Raw genomic sequence first — 23,099 nt, 5'->3', positions numbered from 1 at the left:
TGTTGGATGAGTGTCACAGTATGGAGCAGTGACATTTATGTCATGTTGGATGAGTGTCACAATATGGAGCAGTGACATTATGTCATGTTGGAGGAGTGTCACAGTATGGAGCAGTGACATAATGTCATGTTGGATGAGTGTCCCATATATGTCATGTTGGAGGAGTGTCACAGTATGGAGCAGTGACATTATGTCATGTTGGATGAGTGTCACATATATGTCATGTCGGAGGAGGGTCACAGTATGGAGCAGTGACATTATGTCATGTTGGAGGAGTGTCACAGTATGGAGCAGTGACATTATGTCATGTTGGATGAGTGTCACATATATGTCATGTTGGAGGAGTGTCACAGTATGGAGCAGTGACATTTATGTCGTGTTGGAGGAGTGTCACAGTATGGAGCAGTGACATTTATGTCATGTTGGAGGAGTGTCACAGTATGGAGCAGTGACATTTATGTCATGTTGGAGGAGTGTCACAGTATGGAGCAGTGACATTTATGTCATGTTGGATGAGTGTCACAGTATGGAGCAGTGACATTTATGTCATGTTGGAGGAGTGTCACAGTATGGAGCTGTCACATTTATGTCATGTTGGAGGAGTGTCACAGTATGGAGCAGTGACATTATGTCATGTTGGATGGGTGTCATAGTAGGGAGCAGTGACATTTATGTCATGTTGGAGGAGTGTCACAGTATGGAGCAGTGACATTTATGTCATGTTGGATGAATGTCACAGTATGGAGCAGTGACATTTATGTCATGTTGGATGAGTGTCACAGTATGGAGCAGTGACATTTATGTCATGTTGGATGGGTGTCACAGTATGGAGCAGTGACATTTATGTCATGTTGGAGGAGTGTCACAGTATGGAGCAGTGACATTATGTCATGTTGGAGGAGTGTCACAGTATGGAGCAGTGACATTATGTCATGTTGGATGAGTGTCCCATATATGTCTTGTCGGAGGAGTGTCACAGTATGGAGCAGTGACATTATGTCATGTTGGAGGAGTGTCACAGTATGGAGCAGTGACATTATGTCATGTTGGATGAGTGTCACATATATGTCATGTTGGATGAGTGTCACAGTATGAAGCAGTGACATTTATGTCATGTTGGATGAGTGTCACAGTATGGAGCAGTGACATTATGTCATGTTGGATGGGTGTCACAGTATGGAGCAGTGACATTTATGTCATGTTGGATGAGTGTCACAGTGTGGAGCAGTGACATTATGTCATGTTGGATGAGTGTCACAGTATTGAGCAATGACATTATGTCATGTTGGAGGAGTGTCACAGTATTGAGCAATGACATTATGTCATGTTGGATGAGTGTCATAGTGTGGAGCAGTGACATTATGTCATGTTGGATGAGTGTCACAGTATTGAGCAATGACATTATGTCATGTTGGAGGAGTGTCACAGTATGGAAAAGTGGCATTTATGTCATGTTGGAGGAGTGTCACAGTATGGAGCTGTCACATTTATGTCATGTTGGAGGAGTGTCACAGTATGGAGCAGTGGCCTTTACATCATGTTGGAGGAGTGTCACAGTATGGAGCAGTGACATTTATGTCATGTTGGATGAGTGTCACAGTATGGATCAGTGACATTTACGTCATGTTGGAGGACTGTCATAGAATGGAGCAGTGACATTATGTCATGTTGGATGGGTGTCATAGTAGGGAGCAGTGACAGTATGTCATGTTGGATGGGTGTCACAGTATGGAGCAGTGACATTTATGTCATGTTGGAGGAGTGTCACAGTATGGAGCAGTGACATTTATGTCATGTTGGAGGAGTGTCACAGTATGGAGCAGTGACTTTTATGTCATGTTGGAGGAGTGTCATAGTATGGAGCAGTGACATTTATGTCATGTTGGAGGAGTGTCACAGTGTGGAGCAGTGACATTTATGTCATGTTGGAGGAGTGTCACAGTATGGAGCAGTGACATTTAAGTCATGTTGGCGGACTGTCATAGTATGGAGCAGTGACATTATGTCATGTTGGAGGACTGTCATAGTATGGAGCAGTGACATTATGTCATGTTGGATAAGTGTCATAGTAGGGAGCAGTGACATTATGTCATGTTGGATGGGTGTCACAGTATGGAGCAGTGACATTTATGTCATGTTGGATGGGTGTCACAGTATGGAGCAGTGACATTTATGTCATGTTGGATGAGTGTCACAGTGTGGAGCAGTGACATTATGTCATGTTGGATGAGTGTCACAGTATTGAGCAATGACATTATGTCATGTTGGAGGAGTGTCACAGTGTGGAGCACTGACATTATGTCATGTTGGATGAGTGTCATAGTGTGGAGCAGTGACATTATGTCATGTTGGATGAGTGTCACAGTATTGAGCAATGACATTATGTCATGTTGGAGGAGTGTCACAGTATGGAAAAGTGGCATTTATGTCATGTTGGAGGAGTGTCACAGTATGGAGCTGTCACATTTATGTCATGTTGGAGGAGTGTCACAGTATGGAGCAGTGGCCTTTACATCATGTTGGAGGAGTGTCACAGTATGGAGCAGTGACATTTATGTCATGTTGGATGAGTGTCACAGTATGGAGCAGTGACATTTATGTCATGTTGGATGAGTGTCACAGTATGGAGCTGTCACATATATGTCATGTTGGAGGAGTGTCACAGTATGGAGCAGTGACATTTATGTCGTGTTGGAGGAGTGTCAAAGTATGGAGCAGTGACATTTATGTCATGTTGGATGAGTGTCACAGTATGGAGCTGTCACATTTATGTCATGTTGGATGAGTGTCACAGTATGGAGCAGTGACATTTATGTCATGTTGGAGGAGTGTCACAGTATGGAGCAGTGACATTTATATCATGTTGGAGGAGTGTCACAGTATGGCGCAGTGACATTATGTCATGTTGGATGAGTGTCACAGTATGGAGCAGTGACATTATGTCATGTTGGATGAGTGTCACAGTATGGAGCAGTGACATTTATGTCATGTTGGAGGAGTGTCACAGTATGGAGTAGTGACATTTACGTCATGTTGGAGGACTGTCATAGTATGGAGCAGTGACATTATGTCATGTTGGATGAAATTCATAGTAGGGAGCACTGACAGTATGTCATGTTGGATGGGTGTCACAGTATGGAATAGTGATATTTATGTCATGTTGGAGGAGTGTCACAGTATGGAGCTGTCACATTTATGTCATGTTGTATGAGTGTCACAGTATGGAGCAGTGACATTTATGTCATGTTGGAGGAGTGTCATAGTATGGAGCAGTGACATTTATGTCATGTTGGAGGAGTGTCACAGTATGGAGCAGTGGCCTTTACATCATGTTGGAGGAGTGTCACAGTATGGAGCAGTGACATATATGTCATGTTGGATGAGTGTCACAGTATGGATCAGTGACATTTACGTCATGTTGGAGGACTGTCATAGTATGGAGCAGTGACATTATGTCATGTTGGATGGGTGTCATAGTAGGGAGCAGTGACAGTATGTCATGTTGGATGGGTGTCACAGTATGGAGCAGTGATATTTATGTCATGTTGGAGGAGTGTCACAGTATGGAGCAGTGACATTTATGTCATGTTGGAGGAGTGTCACAGTGTGGAGCAGTGACATTTATGTCATGTTGGAGGAGTGTCACAGTATGGAGCAGTGACATTTAAGTCATGTTGGCGGACTGTCATAGTATGGAGCAGTGACATTATGTCATGTTGGAGGACTGTCATAGTATGGAGCAGTGACATTATGTCATGTTGGATGAGTGTCATAGTAGGGAGCAGTGACATTATGTCATGTTGGATGGGTGTCACAGTATGGAGCAGTGACATTTATGTCATGTTGGATGGGTGTCACAGTATGGAGCAGTGACATTTATGTCATGTTTGAGGAGTTTCACAGTATGGAGCAGTGACATTTATGTCATGTTGGATGAATGTCACAGTATGGAGCAGTGACATTTATGTCATGTTGGATGAGTGTCACAGTATGGAGCAGTGACATTTATGTCATGTTGGATGGGTGTCACAGTATGGAGCAGTGACATTTATGTCATGTTGGAGGAGTGTCACAGTATGGAGCAGTGACATTATGTCATGTTGGAGGAGTGTCACAGTATGGAGCAGTGACATTATGTCATGTTGGATGAGTGTCCCATATATGTCTTGTCGGAGGAGTGTCACAGTATGGAGCAGTGACATTATGTCATGTTGGAGGAGTGTCACAGTATGGAGCAGTGACATTATGTCATGTTGGATGAGTGTCACATATATGTCATGTTGGATGAGTGTCACAGTATGAAGCAGTGACATTTATGTCATGTTGGATGAGTGTCACAGTATGGAGCAGTGTCACTTATGTCATGTTGGAGGAGTGTCATAGTATGGAGCAGTGACATTATGTCATGTTGGATGAGTGTCATAGTAGGGAGCAGTGACATTATGTCATGTTGGATGGGTGTCACAGTATGGAGCAGTGACATTTATGTCATGTTGGATGGGTGTCACAGTATGGAGCAGTGTCACTTATGTCATGTTGGAGGAGTGTCACAGTATGGAGCAGTGACATTTATGTCATGTTGGATGAGTGTCACAGTATGGAGCAGTGGCATTTATGTCATGTTGGATGAGTGTCACAGTATGGAGCAGTGACATTTATGTCATGTTGGATGAGTGTCACAGTATGGAGCTGTCACATATATGTCATGTTGGAGGAGTGTCACAGTATGGAGCAGTGACATTTATGTCGTGTTGGAGGAGTGTCAAAGTATGGAGCAGTGACATTTATGTCATGTTGGATGAGTGTCACAGTATGGAGCTGTCACATTTATGTCATGTTGGATGAGTGTCACAGTATGGAGCAGTGACATTTATGTCATGTTGGAGGAGTGTCACAGTATGGAGCAGTGACATTTATATCATGTTGGAGGAGTGTCACAGTATGGAGCAGTGACATTATGTCATGTTGGATGAGTGTCACAGTATGGAGCAGTGACATTATGTCATGTTGGATGAGTGTCACAGTATGGAGCAGTGACATTTATGTCATGTTGGAGGAGTGTCACAGTATGGAGTAGTGACATTTACGTCATGTTGGAGGACTGTCATAGTATGGAGCAGTGACATTATGTCATGTTGGATGAAATTCATAGTAGGGAGCACTGACAGTATGTCATGTTGGATGGGTGTCACAGTATGGAACAGTGACATTTATGTCATGTTGGAGGAGTGTCACAGTATGGACCTGTCACATTTATGTCATGTTGTATGAGTGTCACAGTATGGAGCAGTGACATTTATGTCATGTTGGAGGACTGTCATAGTATGGAGCAGTGACATTATGTCATGTTGGAGGATTGTCATAGTATGGAGCAGTGACATTATGTCATGTTGGATGGGTGTCACAGTATGGAGCAGTGAAATTTATGTCATGTTGGATGGGTGTCACAGTATGGAGCAGTGACATTCATGTCATGTTGGATGAGTGTCACAGTGTGGAGCAGTGACATTATGTCATGTTGGATGAGTGTCACAGTATTGAGCAGTGACATTATGTCATGTTGGAGGAGTGTCACAGTGTGGAGCAGTGGCATTTATGTCATGTTGGAGGAGTGTCACAGTATGGAGTAGTGACATTTATGTCATGTTGGAGGAGTGTCACAGTATGGAGCTGTCACATTTATGTCATGTTGGAGGAGTCTCACAGTATGGAGCAGTGGCCTTTACATGATGTTGGAGGATTGTCACAGTATGGAGCAGTGACATTTATGTCGTGTTGGAGGAGTGTCACAGTATGGAGCAGTGACATTTATGTCGTGTTGGAGGAGTGTCACAGTATGGAGCAGTGACATTATGTCATGTTGGATGAGTGTCACAGTATGGAGCAGTGACATTTATGTCATGTTGGAGGAGTGTCACAGTATGGAGCAGTGACATTTATGTCATGTTGGAGGAGTGTCACAGTATGCAGCAGTGACATTTATGTCATGTTGGATGAGTGTCACAGTATGGAGCAGTGTCACTTATGTCATGTTGGGGGAGTGTCACAGTATGGAGCAGTGACATTTACATCATGTTGGAGGAGTGTCACAGAATGGAGCAGTGACATTTATGTCATGTTGGAGGAGTGTCACAATATGGAGCAGTGACATTTATGTCATGTTGGAGGAGTGTCACAGTATGGAGCAGTGACATTTATGTCATGTTGGATGAGTGTCACAGTATTGAGCAGTGACATTATGTCATGTTGGATGAGTGTCACAGTATGGATCAGTGACATTTACGTCATGTTGGAGGACTGTCATAGTATGGAGCAGTGACATTATGTCATGTTGGATGGGTGTCATAGTAGGGAGCAGTGACAGTATGTCATGTTGGATGGGTGTCACAGTATGGAGCAGTGACATTTATGTCATGTTTGAGGAGTGTCACAGTATGGAGCTGTCACATTTATGTCATGTTGGATGAGTGTCACAGTATGGAGCAGTGACATTTATGTCATGTTATAGTATGGAGCAGTGACATGTATGTCATGTTGGATGAGTTTCACAGTATGGAGTAGTGACATTATGTCATGTTGGATGGGTGTCATAGTAGGGAGCAGTGACATTTATGTCATGTTGGATGAGTGTCACAGTATGGAGCAGTGACATTTATGTCATGTTGGAGGAGTGTCACAGTATGGAGCAGTGACATGTATGTCATGTTGGATGAGTGTCACAGTATGGAGAAGTGACATGTATGTCATGTTGGATGAGTTTCACAGTATGGAGCAGTGACATTATGTCATGTTGGATGGGTGTCATAGTAGGGAGCAGTGACATTTATGTCATGTTGTATGGGTGTCACAGTATGGAGCAGTGACATTTATGTCATGTTGGATGAGTGTCACAGTGTGGAGCAGTGACATTATGTCATGTTGGATGAGTGTCACAGTATTGAGCAGTGACATTATGTCATATTGGAGGAGTGTCACAGTGTGGAGCAGTGGCATTTATGTCATGTTGGAGGAGTGTCACAGTATGGGGCAGTGGGATTTATGTCATGTTGGAGGAGTGTCACAGTATGGAGCTGTCACATTTATGTCATGTTGGAGGAGTGTCACAGTATGGAGCAGTGGCCTTTACATCATGTTGGAGGAGTGTCACAGTATGGAGCAGTGACATTTATGTCATGTTGGAGGAGTATCACAGTATGGAGTAGTGACTTTTATGTCATGTTGGAGGAGTGTCACAGTATGGAGCAGTGACATTATGTCATGTTGGAGGAGTGTCACAGTATGGAGCAGTGACATTTATGTCATGTTGGAGGAGTGTCACAGTATAGAGCAGTGACATGTATGTCATGGTGGATGAGTTTCACAGTATGGAGCAGTGACATTATGTCATGTTGGATGGGTGTCATAGTAGGGAGCAGTGACATTTATGTCATGTTGGATGAGTGTCACAGTATGGAGCAGTGACATTTATGTCATGTTGGAGGAGTGTCACAGTATGGAGCAGTGACATGTATGTCATGTTGGATGAGTGTCACAGTATGGAGAAGTGACATGTATGTCATGTTGGATGAGTTTCACAGTATGGAGCAGTGACATTATGTCATGTTGGATGGGTGTCATAGTAGGGAGCAGTGACATTTATGTCATGTTGGATGAGTGTCACAGTATGGAGCAGTGACATTTATGTCATGTTGGAGGAGTGTCACAGTATGGAGCAGTGACATTTATGTCATGTTGGATGAGTGTCACAGTATGGAACAGTGATATTATGTCATGTTGGAGGAGTGTCACAGTATGGAGCAGTGACATTATGTCATGTTGGATGAGTGTCACAGTATGGAGCAGTGACATTATGTCATGTTGGATGAGTGTCACAGTATAGAGCTGTCACATATATGTCATGTTGGAGGAGTGTCACAGTATAGATCTGTCACATATATGTCATGTTGGAGCAGTGTCACAGTATAGAGCTGTCACATATATGTCATGTTGGATGAGTGTCACAGTATGGAGCTGTCACATATATGTCATGTTGGAGGAGTGTCACAGTTTGGAGCAGTGACATTTATGTCGTGTTGGAGGAGTGTCACAGTATGGAGCAGTGACATTTATGTCATGTTGGATGAGTGTCACAGCATGGAGCTGTCACATATATGTCATGTTGGAGGAGTGTCACAGTATGGAGCAGTGACATTTATGTCATGTTGGAGGAGTGTCACAGTATGGAGCTGTCACATTTATGTCATGTTGGAGGAGTGTCACAGTATGGAGCAGTGGCATTGATGTCATGTTGGAGGAGTGTCACAGTATGGAGCTGTCACATTTATGTCATGTTGGAGGAGTGTCACAGTGTGGAGCAGTGGCCTTTACATCAAGTTGGAGGAGTGTCACAGTATGGAGCAGTGACATTTACGTCATGTTGGAGGAGTGTCATAGTATGGAGCAGTGACATTATGTCATGTTGGAGGACTGTCATAGTATGGAGCAGTGACATTATGTCATGTTGGAGGACTGTCATAGTATGGAGCAGTGACATTATGTCATGTTGGATGGGTGTAATAGTAGGGAGCAGTGACATTATGTCATGTTGGATGGGTGTCACAGTATGGAGCAGTGACATTTTTGTCATGTTGGATGGGTGTCACAGTATGGAGCAGTGACATTTATGTCATGTTGGATGAGTGTCACAGTTTGGAGCAGTGACATTATGTCATGTTGGATGAGTGTCACAGTATTGAGCAGTGACATTATGTCATGTTGGAGGTGTGTCACAGTGTGGAGCAGTGGCATTTATGTCATGTTGGAGGAGTCTCACAGTATGGAGCTGTCACATTTATGTCATGTTGGAGGAGTGTCACAGTATGGAGCAGTGGCCTTTACATCATGTTGGAGGAGTGTCACAGTATGGAGCAGTGACTTTTATGTCGTGTTGGAGGAGTGTCACAGTATGGAGCAGTGACATTATGTCATGTTGGATGAGTGTCACAGTATGGAGCAGTTACATTTATGTCATGTTGGATGAGTGTCACAGTATGGAGCAGTGACATTTATGTCATGTTGGAGGAGTGTCACAGTATGGAGCAGTGACATTTATGTCATGTTGGAGGAGTGTCACAGTATGCAGCAGTGACATGTATGTCATGTTGGATGAGTGTCACAGTATGGAGCAGTGACATTATGTCATGTTGGATGGGTGTCATTGTAGGGAGCAGTGACAGTATGTCATGTTGGATGGGTGTCACAGTATGGAACAGTGACATTTATGTCATGTTGGAGGAGTGTCACAGTATGGAGCTGTCACATTTATGTCATGTTGGCTGAGTGTCACAGTGTGGAGCAGTGGCATTTATGTCATGTTGGAGGAGTGTCACAGTATGGAGCAGTGGCATTTATGTCATGTTGGAGGAGTGTCACAGTATGGAGCTGTCACATTTATGTCATGTTGAAGGAGTGTCACAGTATGGAGCAGTGGCCTTTACATCATGTTGTAGGAGTGTCACAGTATGGAGCAGTGACATTTAAGTCATGTTGGAGGAGTGTCATAGTATGGAGCAGTGACATTATGTCATGTTGGAGGACTGTCATAGTATGGAGCAGTGACATTATGTCATGTTGGAGGACTGTCATAGTATGGAGCAGTGACTTTATGTCATGTTGGAGGACTGTCATAGTATGGAGCAGTGACATTATGTCATGTTGGATGGGTGTCATAGTAGGGAGTAGTGACATTATGTCATGTTGGATGGGTGTCACAGTATGGAGCTGTGACATTTTTGTCATGTTGGATGGGTGTCACAGTATGGAGCAGTGACATTTATGTCATGTTGGATGAGTGTCAGAGTGTGGAGCAGTGACATTATGTCATGTTGGAGGAGTGTCACAGTATTGAGCAGTGACATTATGTCATGTTGGAGGAGTCTCACAGTATGGAGCTGTCACATTTATGTCATGTTGGAGGAGTGTCACAGTATGGAGCAGTGGCCTTTACATCATGTTGGAGGAGTGTCACAGTATGGAGCAGTGACATTTATGTCATGTTGGAGGAGTGTCACAGTATGGAGCAGTGACTTTTATGTCGTGTTGGAGGAGTGTCACAGTATGGAGCAGTGACATTATGTCATGTTGGATGAGTGTCACAGTATGGAGCAGTTACATTTATGTCATGTTGGATGAGTGTCACAGTATGGAGCAGTGACATTTATGTCATGTTGGAGGAGTGTCACAGTATGGAGCAGTGACATTTATGTCATGTTGGAGGAGTGTCACAGTATGCAGCAGTGACATGTATGTCATGTTGGATGAGTGTCACAGTATGGAGCAGTGACATTATGTCATGTTGGATGGGTGTCATAGTAGGGAGCAGTGACAGTATGTCATGTTGGATGGGTGTCACAGTATGGAACAGTGACATTTATGTCATGTTGGAGGAGTGTCACAGTATGGAGCTGTCACATTTATGTCATGTTGGCTGAGTGTCACAGTGTGGAGCAGTGGCATTTATGTCATGTTGGAGGAGTGTCACAGTATGGAGCAGTGGCATTTATGTCATGTTGGAGGAGTGTCACAGTATGGAGCTGTCACATTTATGTCATGTTGGAGGAGTGTCACAGTATGGAGCAGTGGCCTTTACATCATGTTGTAGGAGTGTCACAGTATGGAGCAGTGACATTTACGTCATGTTGGAGGAGTGTCATAGTATGGAGCAGTGACATTATGTCATGTTGGAGGACTGTCATAGTATGGAGCAGTGACTTTATGTCATGTTGGAGGACGGTCATAGTATGGAGCAGTGACATTATGTCATGTTGGATGGGTGTCATAGTAGGGAGCAGTGACATTATGTCATGTTGGATGGGTGTCACAGTATGGAGCTGTGACATTTTTGTCATGTTGGATGGGTGTCACAGTATGGAGCAGTGACATTTATGTCATGTTGGATGAGTGTCAGAGTGTGGAGCAGTGACATTATGTCATGTTGGAGGAGTGTCACAGTATTGAGCAGTGACATTATGTCATGTTGGAGGAGTGTCACAGTATTGAGCAGTGACATGTATGTCATGTTGGAGGAGTGTCACAGTATGGAGCTGTCAAATTTATGTCATGTTGGAGGAGTGTCACAGTATGGAGCAGTGGCCTTTACATCATGTTGGAGGAGTGTCACAGTATGGAGCAGTGACATTTATGTCATGTTGGAGGAGTATCACAGTATGGAGCAGTGACTTTCATGTCGTGTTGGAGGAGTGTCACAGTATGGAGCAGTGACATTATGTCATGTTGGATGAGTGTCACAGTATGGAGCAGTGACATTTATGTCATGTTGGAGGAGTGTCACAGTATGGAGCAGTGACATTTATGTCATGTTGGAGGAGTGTCACAGTATGGAGCAGTGACATGTATGTCATGTTGGAGGAGTGTCACAGTATGGAGTAGTGACATGTATGTCATGTTGGAGGAGTGTCACAGTATGGAGCAGTGACATGTATGTCATGTTGGATGAGTTTCACAGTATGGAGCAGTGACATTATGTCATGTTGGATGGGTGTCATAGTAGGGAGCAGTGACATTTATGTCATGTTGGATGAGTGTCACAGTATGGAGCATTGACATTTATGTCATGTTGGAGGAGTGTCACAGTATGGAGCAGTGACATGTATGTCATGTTGGATGAGTGTCACAGTATGGAACAGTGACATTATGTCATGTTGGAGGAGTGTCACAGTATGGAGCAGTGACATTATGTCATGTTGGAGGAGTGTCACAGTATGGAGCAGTGACATTATGTCATGTTGGATGAGTGTCACAGTATAGAGCTGTCACATATATGTCATGTTGGAGGAGTGTCACAGTATAGAGCTGTCACATATATGTCATGTTGGAGGAGTGTCACAGTATAGAGCTGTCACATATATGTCATGTTGGATGAGTGTCACAGTATGGAGCTGTCACATATATGTCATGTTGGAGGAGTGTCACAGTATGGAGCAGTGACATTTATGTCGTGTTGGAGGAGTGTCACAGTATGGAGCAGTGACATTTATGTCGTGTTGGAGGAGTGTCACAGTATGGAGTAGTGACATTTATGTCATGTTGGATGAGTGTCACAGTATGGAGCAGTGACATATATGTCATGTTGGAGGAGTGTCACAGTATGGAGCAGTGACATTTATGTCATGTTGGAGGAGTGTCACAGTATGGAGCAGTGACATGTATGTCATGTTGGAGGAGTGTCACCGTATGGAGCAGTGACATTATGTCATGTTGGAGGAGTGTCACAGTATGGAGCAGTGACCTTTACGTCATGTTGGAGGAGTGTCACAGTATGGAGCAGTGACATTATGTCATGTTGGAGGAGTGTCACAGTATGGAGCAGTGACATTATGTCATGTTGGATGAGTGTCACAGTATGGAGCAGTGACATTATGTCATGTTGGAGGAGTGTCACAGTATAGAGCTGTCACATATATGTCATGTTGGAGGAGTGTCACAGTATAGAGCTGTCACATATATGTCATGTTGGAGGAGTGTTACAGTATAGAGCTGTCACATATATGTCTTGTTGGAGGAGTGTCACAGTATGGAGCAGTGACATTATGTCATGTTGGAGGAGTGTCACAGTATGGAGCAGTGACATTTATGTCATGTTGGAGGAGTGTCACAGTTTGGAGCAGTGACATGTATGTCATGTTGGAGGAGTGTCACCGTATGGAGCAGTGACATTATGTCATGTTGGAGGAGTGTCACAGTATGGAGCAGTGACCTTTACGTCATGTTGGAGGAGTGTCACAGTATGGAGCAGTGACATTATGTCATGTTGGAGGAGTGTCACAGTATGGAGCAGTGACATTATGTCATGTTGGATGAGTGTCACAGTATGGAGCAGTGACATTATGTCATGTTGGAGGAGTGTCACAGTATAGAGCTGTCACATATATGTCATGTTGGAGGAGTGTCACAGTATAGAGCTGTCACATATATGTCATGTTGGAGGAGTGTTACAGTATAGAGCTGTCACATATATGTCATGTTGGAGGAGTGTCACAGTATGGAGCAGTGACATTATGTCATGTTGGATGAGTGTCACAGTATGGAACAGTGACATTTATGTCATGTTGGAGGAGTGTCACAGTATGCAGCAGTGACATGTATGTCATGTTGGATGAGTGTCACAGTATGGAGCAGTGACATGTATGTCACGTTGGATGAGTGTCACAGTATGGAGCAGTGACATTATGTCATGTTGGATGGGTGTCATAGTTGGGAGCAGTGACATTTATGTCATGTTGGAGGAGTGTCACAGTATGGAGCAGTGTCATTATGTCATGTTGGATGAGTGTCACAGTATGGAGCAGTGACATGTATGGCATGTTGGATGAGTGTCACAGTATGGAGCAGTGACATTATGTCATGTTGGAGGAGTGTCACAGTATGGAGCAGTGACATTTATGTCATGTTGAATGAGTGTCACAGTATGGAGCAGTGACATTTATGTCATGTTGGATGAGTGTCACAGTATGGAGCAGTGACATTACGTCATGTTGGAGGAGTGTCACAGTATGGAGCAGTGACATTATGTCATGTTGGAGGAGTGTCACAGTATGGAGCTGTCAAATTTATGTCATGTTGGAGGAGTGTCACAGTATGGAGCAGTGGCCTTTACATCATGTTGGAGGAGTGTCACAGTATGGAGCAGTGACATTTATGTCATGTTGGAGGAGTGTCACAGTATGGAGCAGTGATTTTCATGTCGTGTTGGAGGAGTGTCACAGTATGGAGCAGTGACATTATGCCATGTTGGATGAGTGTCACAGTATGGAGCAGTGACATTTATGTCATGTTGGAGGAGTGTCACAGTATGGAGCAGTGACATTTATGTCATGTTGGAGGAGTGTCACAGTATGGAGCAGTGACATGTATGTCATGTTGGAGGAGTGTCACAGTATGGAGCAGTGACATGTATGTCATGTTGGAGGAGTGTCACAGTATGGAGCAGTGACATGTATGTCATGTTGGATGAGTTTCACAGTATGGAGCAGTGACATTATGTCATGTTGGATGGGTGTCATAGTAGGGAGCAGTGACATTATGTCATGTTGGATGAGTGTCACAGTATGGAGCAGTGACATTTATGTCATGTTGGAGGAGTGTCACAGTATGGAGCAGTGACATTTATGTCATGTTGGAGGAGTGTCACAGTATGGAGCAGTGACATGTATGTCATGTTGGAGGAGTGTCACAGTATGGAGCAGTGACATGTATGTCATGTTGGAGGAGTGTCACAGTATGGAGCAGTGACATGTATGTCATGTTGGATGAGTGTCACAGTATGGAGCTGTCACATATATGTCATGTTGGAGGAGTGTCACAGTATGGAGCAGTGACATTTATGTCGTGTTGGAGGAGTGTCACAGTATGGAGCAGTGACATTTATGTTGTGTTGGAGGAGTGTCACAGTATGGAGCAGTGACATTTATGTCATGTTGGATGAGTGTCACAGTATGGAGCAGTGACATATATGTCATGTTGGAGGAGTGTCACAGTATGGAGCAGTGACATTTATGTCATGTTGGAGGAGTGTCACAGTATGGAGCAGTGACATGTATGTCATGTTGGAGGAGTGTCACCGTATGGAGCAGTGACATTATGTCATGTTGGAGGAGTGTCACAGTATGGAGCAGTGACCTTTATGTCATGTTGGAGGAGTGTCACAGTATGGAGCAGTGACATTATGTCATGTTGGATGAGTGTCACAGTATGGAGCAGTGACATTATGTCATGTTGGAGGAGTGTCACAGTATAGAGCTGTCACATATATGTCATGTTGGAGGAGTGTCACAGTATAGAGCTGTCACATATATGTCATGTTGGAGGAGTGTTACAGTATAGAGCTGTCACATATATGTCATGTTGGAGGAGTGTCACAGTATGGAGCAGTGACATTATGTCATGTTGGAGGAGTGTCACAGTATGGAGCAGTGACATTATGTCATGTTGGAGGAGTGTCACAGTATGGAGCAGTGACATTATGTCATGTTGGAGGAGTGTCACAGTATAGAGCTGTCACATATATGTCATGTTGGAGGAGTGTCACAGTATAGAGCTGTCACATATATGTCATGTTGGAGGAGTGTTACAGTATAGAGCTGTCACATATATGTCATGTTGGAGGAGTGTCACAGTATGGAGCAGTGACATTATGTCATGTTGGATGAGTGTCACAGTATGGAACAGTGACATTTATGTCATGTTGGAGGAGTGTCACAGTATGCAGCAGTGACATGTATGTCATGTTGGATGAGTGTCACAGTATGGAGCAGTGACATGTATGTCACGTTGGATGAGTGTCACAGTATGGAGCAGTGACATTATGTCATGTTGGATGGGTGTCATAGTTGGGAGCAGTGACATTTATGTCATGTTGGAGCAGTGTCATTATGTCATGTTGGATGAGTGTCACAGTATGGAGCAGTGACATGTATGGCATGTTGGATGAGTGTCACAGTATGGAGCAGTGACATTATGTCATGTTGGAGGAGTGTCACAGTATGGAGCAGTGACATTTATGTCATGTTGGATGAGTGTCACAGTATGGAGCAGTGACATTTATGTCATGTTGGATGAGTGTCACAGTATGGAGCAGTGACATTATGTCATGTTGGATGAGTGTCACAGTATGGAGCAGTGACATTATGTCATATTGGATGAGTGTCACAGTATGGAGCAGTGACATTATGTCATGTTGGATGAGTGTCACAGTATGGAGCAGTGACATTTATGTCATGTTGGAGGAGTGTCACAGTATGGAGCTGTCACATATATGTCATGTTGGATGAGTGTCACAGTATAGAGCTGTCACATATATGTCATGTTGGAGGAGTGTCACAGTTTGGAGCAGTGACATTTATGTCGTGTTGGAGGAGTGTCACAGTATGGAGCAGTGACATTTATGTCATGTTGGATGAGTGTCACAGCATGGAGCTGTCACATATATGTCATGTTGGAGGAGTGTCACAGTATGGAGCAGTGACATTTATGTCATGTTGGAGGAGTGTCACAGTATGGAGCTGTCACATTTATGTCATGTTGGAGGAGTGTCACAGTATGGAGCAGTGGCATTTATGTCATGTTGGAGGAGTGTCACAGTATGGAGCTGTCACATTTATGTCATGTTGGAGGAGTGTCACAGTGTGGAGCAGTGGCCTTTACATCAAGTTGGAGGAGTGTCACAGTATGGAGCAGTGACATTTACGTCATGTTGGAGGAGTGTCATAGTATGGAGCAGTGACATTATGTCATGTTGGAGGACTGTCATAGTATGGAGCAGTGACATTATGTCATGTTGGAGGACTGTCATAGTATGGAGCAGTGACATTATGTCATGTTGGATGGGTGTAATAGTAGGGAGCAGTGACATTATGTCATGTTGGATGGGTGTCACAGTATGGAGCAGTGACATTTTTGTCATGTTGGATGGGTGTCACAGTATGGAGCAGTGACATTTATGTCATGTTGGATGAGTGTCACAGTTTGGAGCAGTGACATTATGTCATGTTGGATGAGTGTCACAGTATGGAGCAGTGACATTTATGTCATGTTGGAGGAGTGTCACAGTATGGAGCAGTGACATTTATGTCATGTTGGATGAGTGTCACAGTATGGAGCAGTGACATTTATGTCATGTTGGAGGAGTGTCACAGTATGGAGCAGTGACATGTATGTCATGTTGGAGGAGTGTCACAGTATGGAGCAGTGACATTATGTCATGTTGGAGGAGTGTCACAGTATAGAGCTGTCACATATATGTCATGTTGGAGGAGTGTCACAGTATAGAGCTGTCACATATATGTCATGTTGGAGGAGTGTCACAGTATAGAGCTGTCACATATATGTCATGTTGGAGGAGTGTCACAGTATGGAGCAGTGACATTATGTCATGTTGGAGGAGTGTCACAGTTTGGAGCAGTGACATTTATGTCATGTTGGATGGGTGTCATAGTAGGGAACAGTGACATTTATGTCATGTTGGATGGGTGTCATAGTAGGGAGCAGTGACATAGTAGGGAGCAGTGACATTTATGTCATGTTGGATGGGTATCATAGTAGGGAGCAGTGACATTTATGTCATATTGGATGGTTAGATAATCATCAGTATTATGCTGTCTTTTCCATTGCAGTGGATGATCCCATTTGCCGTCATGCTAGTGACCATACCAAATCTCATTGTAGCGTATGTGGTTGCTGTGACATCGGGATTCAGCATTGCTGCCTCTCTGCTTTTGCCATGGTCAGTGTCACATGTAGCTTGTAAGTATGTACCTCTCCCAAGTCTGTAATGAGGAGCACTTACTATATTAGCATGAGGCCCAGTCTCAGAATGTTCACATTGAAAAAGTCCTTTTACATGGAGAAAATTGTGAGCACCTTCATGCAAAATAGGCATCTCCCTCTAAATGCGACCTCTCCAGTTCTTTATCTCATTTTAATCATTTGGTCCTACAAATTGAAATCCTCTTTTAGTATGTGGGTGTAAGATGTAACATTGTGCATGAAATTCCCATAACCCACCTTCATATTCCTGCAGGTGACGCCATCTTGTCCTACAAATTCATGAGCTTCTCCACAATATAGATGCATTGCAAACATGTTTGCATGTCTGTAAATGAGTCTTAATGTAAACTACTCCAGATTGGGGTTGTTGATGTAGGTTGGCCAAATTGTGTGAAGTTTGTGAAGGATACTGCATAGTGCATACCATACACAAGTCTCCTCCAAATCAAAGACCACCCATCATCTGCAATCAGTAGAGGCAGCCATTTTGTAAACAAGTATAAAGTCTGTGAGTTACTTAAGTGGCATCATTGAGGCATGAATACTTGTCCAGGCCACAAAATGGCTGCTTTCACTGTGAGTAGACCATTTATCACACATTGTGTTTCAGTATACAGGTTGAGTCTCCCATATTCAAAATGCTTGGGACCAGGGGTATTTTGGATATCGGAATATTCCGTATTTTGGAATAATTGCATACCATATTGAAATGTCTTAGGTATAGGGCCCAAATCTAAACACAGAATGCATTTATGATTTATATACACCTTATGCACACAGCCTGAAGGTCATTTTATACAATATTTTCATTAATTTTGTGCCTCAAACAAAGTGTGTGTACATACATGAAATTAATTTATGTGTCATATACACCTTATACACACAGCCTATAGGTCATCTTATACTTTAGTTTTAATACTTTTGTGCCTTAAACAAAGTTTGTGTGCATTGAACCATCAAAAATCAAAGTTTTCACTATCTCAGTCATGCTAAAAATATTCCGTATTTCGGAATATTCCGTATTTCGGAATATTTGGATATGGGAGACTCAACCTGTACAAATATAACAGCAAAAATATTTATGTTTGTCTTGCTTGGAATGATTTGTCATCTTATTCAATATCCTAAGGTCCATGCTTCCTGATGTAGTGGACAATTTCCGTCTAACAAATCCTCATGCCAAAGGACTGGAGGCCATTTTCTACTCTACATTTGTCTTCTTCACAAAGCTGTCTGCAGGCATCGCACTAGGAATTTCCACCATGAGCCTGGAGTAAGTTACTGAACTGTTATATTCTTCTGTGGTCACTCATCTGCAGGGACTTTGTATACTGAATAGCGCTGCTTCTCTTTTTTACATGCAACAGATTTGCTGGTTACAGCAGCGCAGCGTGCAAGCAGTCCTACCAGGTGGTGCTGACACTCCGCGTGCTGATTGGAGCAGTACCAGCTGTCCTCATTATCATAGGATTAATCATCTTGATCTTCTACCCAATCACAGAAGACACCAGAAAGGAAACAGAGCTTGCACTCGATGTGATGAGGTAACAAATAGTCACTGGATACACAGATTCCGTATATATTTTTCTTCCCTTTTAATCTATCCCTTAAGTGCATCTATGACGAACGCATAGTGGAGACAGCCATTTTGTTGGCTGAACAGATATTCACTGGCAATGTGACCTATCGTCTCACTAAGAACTAGCTTTTTCACCGTCAAGTCACCGGTAATATCACTGGGGTAAAATCCAGGTTGTATCCTCATAAAATACTGGTTTAGCCCACAAAACGGCCTCCTCGGATATGTGTGTAAGCAATGGGTGCAGTTGATTTGTGTCCCTAGTGTACCACTATGACAACGAGTAGCCAAGCCTATTAAGAGAGATGAATCCTCATATCCAGAACAATAAACTAATGAAAACACTGCAAATATATTTTGTGACACAAAATACACAGTTCTATTAAACACACAAAAGCTCTGGTTCTAAATGGAGTAATATACAACTAGGGGTATATTTTCTAAAGGGTGGGGTTTTAGAAGTGGAGTTATTGCCCATAGCCAATCAGATTCTACTTAACATTTATCTAGCACCTTCTGGAAGATAATAGCTAGAATCTGATTGGTTGCTATCAGCAACAATTCCACTTCTAAAAAACCTGCACCTTAGTAAATATACCGCCTAGTATTAATATTCCAGTGAATATGAGGATATTATGGCCCCTAAGGAAGTACTGGTAATATATGGTATATAGTATATTGGGATAACCTCACTAATAATCTACACTATATATTTTTCTCAGGTTGCGGACTAGACGCTCAACCCTTATTGTCATCTGAAGGGACTTTCTTGCTCCATGGAGACACAACCACAATATACTGAGATTTCCTGTCAGACGCTAAATGCAACCTGCTGAACCGTCTAAAAACTTGCAAATGGCACCAGTCAGGGTAGATATCCTGGTTACACCATAGCCGCCTGCTTTTGTACCACAAGAGATCCGTGTAGAAGAGCGATTTAACACATCGGATGTTGCTTTAATACAGCTGTGGTCATAACTCTTATTCACTGCATTTCATGTTCTCCTCAAATCGAGGCACAAATTAATGTATCAAAGATACAAAACTGTTACACTTGTAAAAAAATATATTTTAATTTAAATTATGTATGATACATATTTTTAAAACAAAATCTATATAAATGACTAGTGCATCATTCATACAGATGGATGTTTGTGTATAGTAGAAATGTTTATTGATGCAGTAAATATGACAAAAACGTGTATAAACGATACTGCCGTGATTTGGTTTTGTTTTGAGTTTTTGCTCTTTGAAGTGGAGGTAGCCATTTTGTAAGCTGAACCAGTTTTCTAGAAAATGGTGTGTTGCATTTACAAGGAACATTATGTAATCCTTTTATAATGATTTGTAATTGTTAGGTCTCTTACAGAACACCCACTCCCCCTTCCCTCAAGTTTATTAAATGTATTTTGCAGCTGCAAAAATAAGACAAAAGCTCCTTTCATGGGAAACAAAATATGGCACCTTCACAGCCACCATTTTGGGTAACTAAGCTGCCATCTTGGGGGAACGAAGCCACGCATTTATCTGTGAAACTGGTGTCATCCCCCCAAAATGGACCTATGATGTCACAAAAGATGAAAAATGCCCTTTACGCTGACTGTACGCGTGTTCCGGTTTAAAACGCACTCTGTGTCGTCACAAATATTTCCCATGAGTCTACAGGAGATCCTAACATAGCCCAGTAATAGGATCTGTGTGTCCTATTCAACCAAATCCAAATTGTACATAATAAATAGAGAATGAAGGAGCCATTCCACAAAGATAGAAGCATGTCAGTCCTCTACATCCTTCTGTACAATGTACAACAAGACAATTAAATGAAGCCTACACTCCAGCGTTAGGAGGTGTGCAGCGTCGGAAGGAAAGACTTGCGTCACTCACAGCCTCTTCTGAAGATCAGTAACTGAGACACCATTTAATTGAACATGTGAAAAATTCCCCTCCTAGAACGTTAACATGAAAGCAGCACTATTGCTGTCTACAAAGACAGCGACATTAAACGAAGATGATATTGGTTGCACTCATACATTTCTATGTGTGCGAAGGTAAGAAATATAAATATTGATGCAACTACTGTATACAGTGTGTGTACATATATTATTACCAGTTAATTATATAGCACACATATTCCGTAGCGCTTTGTAGAGAATAGTTGTCCATTCACATCAGTCCCTGCCATAGTGGAGCTTACAATCTATGGGCCTGATTCAGACCCACTCGCGAGCGGCTGTCCGCTCGCAAGTGGGTCGATGTTATGCACTGAGCATGCGCACGACGGAGGGAGCTCCGTCGTGCGCATGCGCGACGAGCGAAGGAAAGTCCTTCGCTCGTTGTGTCCGATCAAAGGGGGCGTGCTGTCAATGTTGATTGACAGCACGCCCCCTTTGGTGGGCGTGCCGGGGGCGTGCCTCCCTGACGGGGGCGTTCCCATGGGAACGCCTCCCGTCAGAAGCCGGCCCACTGACATCACTAGTGATGTCAGTGGGAGTGATTTTGGCTCTGATAGAGCCAAAATCACTCCGGAGCTTGCGGTTGAAAACCTCAACCGCAGGCTCCGGCTCGCAATTTCGATGGTCTCGACCATCGCGGCCATCAAAATGCACGCTCGTATAGCCTGTGGGTGGTGACCCGCAGCTATACGAGCGTCCAGGAGGACGCTCCATGAAAATGGAGCCCGGCCCTCATTCAGAGCGTGCGCTCTGCTCAGAGCGTACGGCTCTGAATGAGGGCCTATGTTCCATATCACATGCTCACACACATACACACTAGGGCAGGGGTTCCCAACCACGGTCCTCAAGGCACACTAACAGTCCAGGTTTTAAGGATAGCCATAGTTGAGCACAGGTGACAATTAGTACTATTAGTAGTATTTTGATTTAATCATCTGTGCTTAAGCATGGATATCACTAAAACCAGGACTGTTAATGTGCCTTGAGGACCGAGGTTGGGAATCACTGCCCTAGGGTAAATTTTTGTTGGAAGCCAATTAACCTACCAGTATATTTTGGGAATGTGGAAGGAAACCGGAGCACCTGGTGGAAACCCACGCAAGCACAGGGAGAATATACAAACTCCATATATATATATATTTTTTCTTAGACGTATGGTACTCATGGCCTGATGCAGACCCGCTCGATGTTCAATGCTCAAGCGGGTCGATGTTGCCCAAGTGCGCATGCGCGAGACCCGAAGAACGACGGCCAAGCCGTCGTTACGGGTCTCGCACCAAAGGGGGCGTGCTGTCGATGGTGATTGTCTAGTGGGAGTGCTGTCAGTGATAGAGCCAAAAGCACTCCAGGGCTTGCGGCAGACGAGACCCTACCACAAGGGTCTCGTCGCAAGCCCGATGCGCGACAATCATTTTGGCCGCTCGCTATAGCTGTGGGTGGTCACCCACAGCTATGCGAGCGGCCCGGAGGCCGCTCCAAAAGGTAAGAGGGGGACGGCCCTGATTCAGAGCGAGCGGTCTGTCAGAGCGTCCGACTCTGAATCAGGGCCTCAGTGTTACAAAAGATAATAAAGTTACTGGACATAGGTCCAATAAGTTAAATAAATACTATAGGAATACTCTCCGAAAGGTTCACCGAAAACAGACCAGCATTGGCTTTAAAAGTGGAATCATCATGTTTATTGCTCACATAAAACACAACTGTGGTCACATAACCGGTGACCGTTTCAGCCTACAGCAGACTTTCATCAGTGAAAACAGGCATCTAAATGGAGGTGCCTGTTCTCTCCGGTGACCCATGGGTTATCCCCCCCCCAAATTGCTGGAGAAATGCACCCAAACACAGAAGATATCAACAGTATTTATATATATCCTGCACACAGTAAGACATTTTTATTTTAGGTTAGTGATGTCACCAGTGAACAGATCAGTGATGTCACCAGTGAACAGACAGGCTGCACTCTCACAGTACAGCACGGCTGCCTTTCAATGTGACAGGCACGCTTTCATCCATACACCCAGTAAAACCACATATTATCTGGGGCCTTCCCCCTTTAGCATGTGTTATGATAACAAACCTTCACGTCATCGGTTTCCTGGGGTATCTGTGGAAAAGAATCCTTGGTTTGCTGTAAGATGCTGCAGTACAGTAATATGTACGAGATACGCTGAGTATTGTGGAATAACTCTGCACGGACAGACATTCGCATGGTTGGTTGGGCGTAGATCACTCAGCTTTATTTTTCA

General features: G+C 43.5%; 1 protein-coding gene across 2 annotated transcripts in view; it reads left to right on the top strand.

The window, feature by feature from the left end:
- The window catches only part of MFSD2B (MFSD2 lysolipid transporter B, sphingolipid), a 113,326-nt gene extending 93,173 nt beyond the window's left edge, over positions 1-20,153 (top strand). For both annotated transcript variants that reach the window (XM_088467382.1, XM_088467383.1), the window contains exons 11-14: positions 17,169-17,278; positions 18,452-18,595; positions 18,690-18,866; positions 19,624-20,153. In XM_088467382.1, coding sequence (XP_088323508.1) covers positions 17,169-17,278; positions 18,452-18,595; positions 18,690-18,866; positions 19,624-19,660 — 468 coding nt within the window. In that variant the 3' untranslated portion in view covers positions 19,661-20,153. The remainder of the gene's footprint in view (positions 1-17,168; positions 17,279-18,451; positions 18,596-18,689; positions 18,867-19,623) is intronic.
- Positions 20,154-23,099: the final 2,946 nt, after the last annotated feature.

This window comes from Taudactylus pleione, unplaced genomic scaffold (assembly GCF_031769625.1).
Source record: "Taudactylus pleione unplaced genomic scaffold, aTauple2 ptg000070l, whole genome shotgun sequence".
NCBI lineage: Eukaryota > Metazoa > Chordata > Amphibia > Anura > Myobatrachidae > Taudactylus > Taudactylus pleione.
The sequence above is the reverse complement of the archived record's forward strand: the minus strand, read 5'-3'. Positions and strand labels throughout refer to the sequence as shown.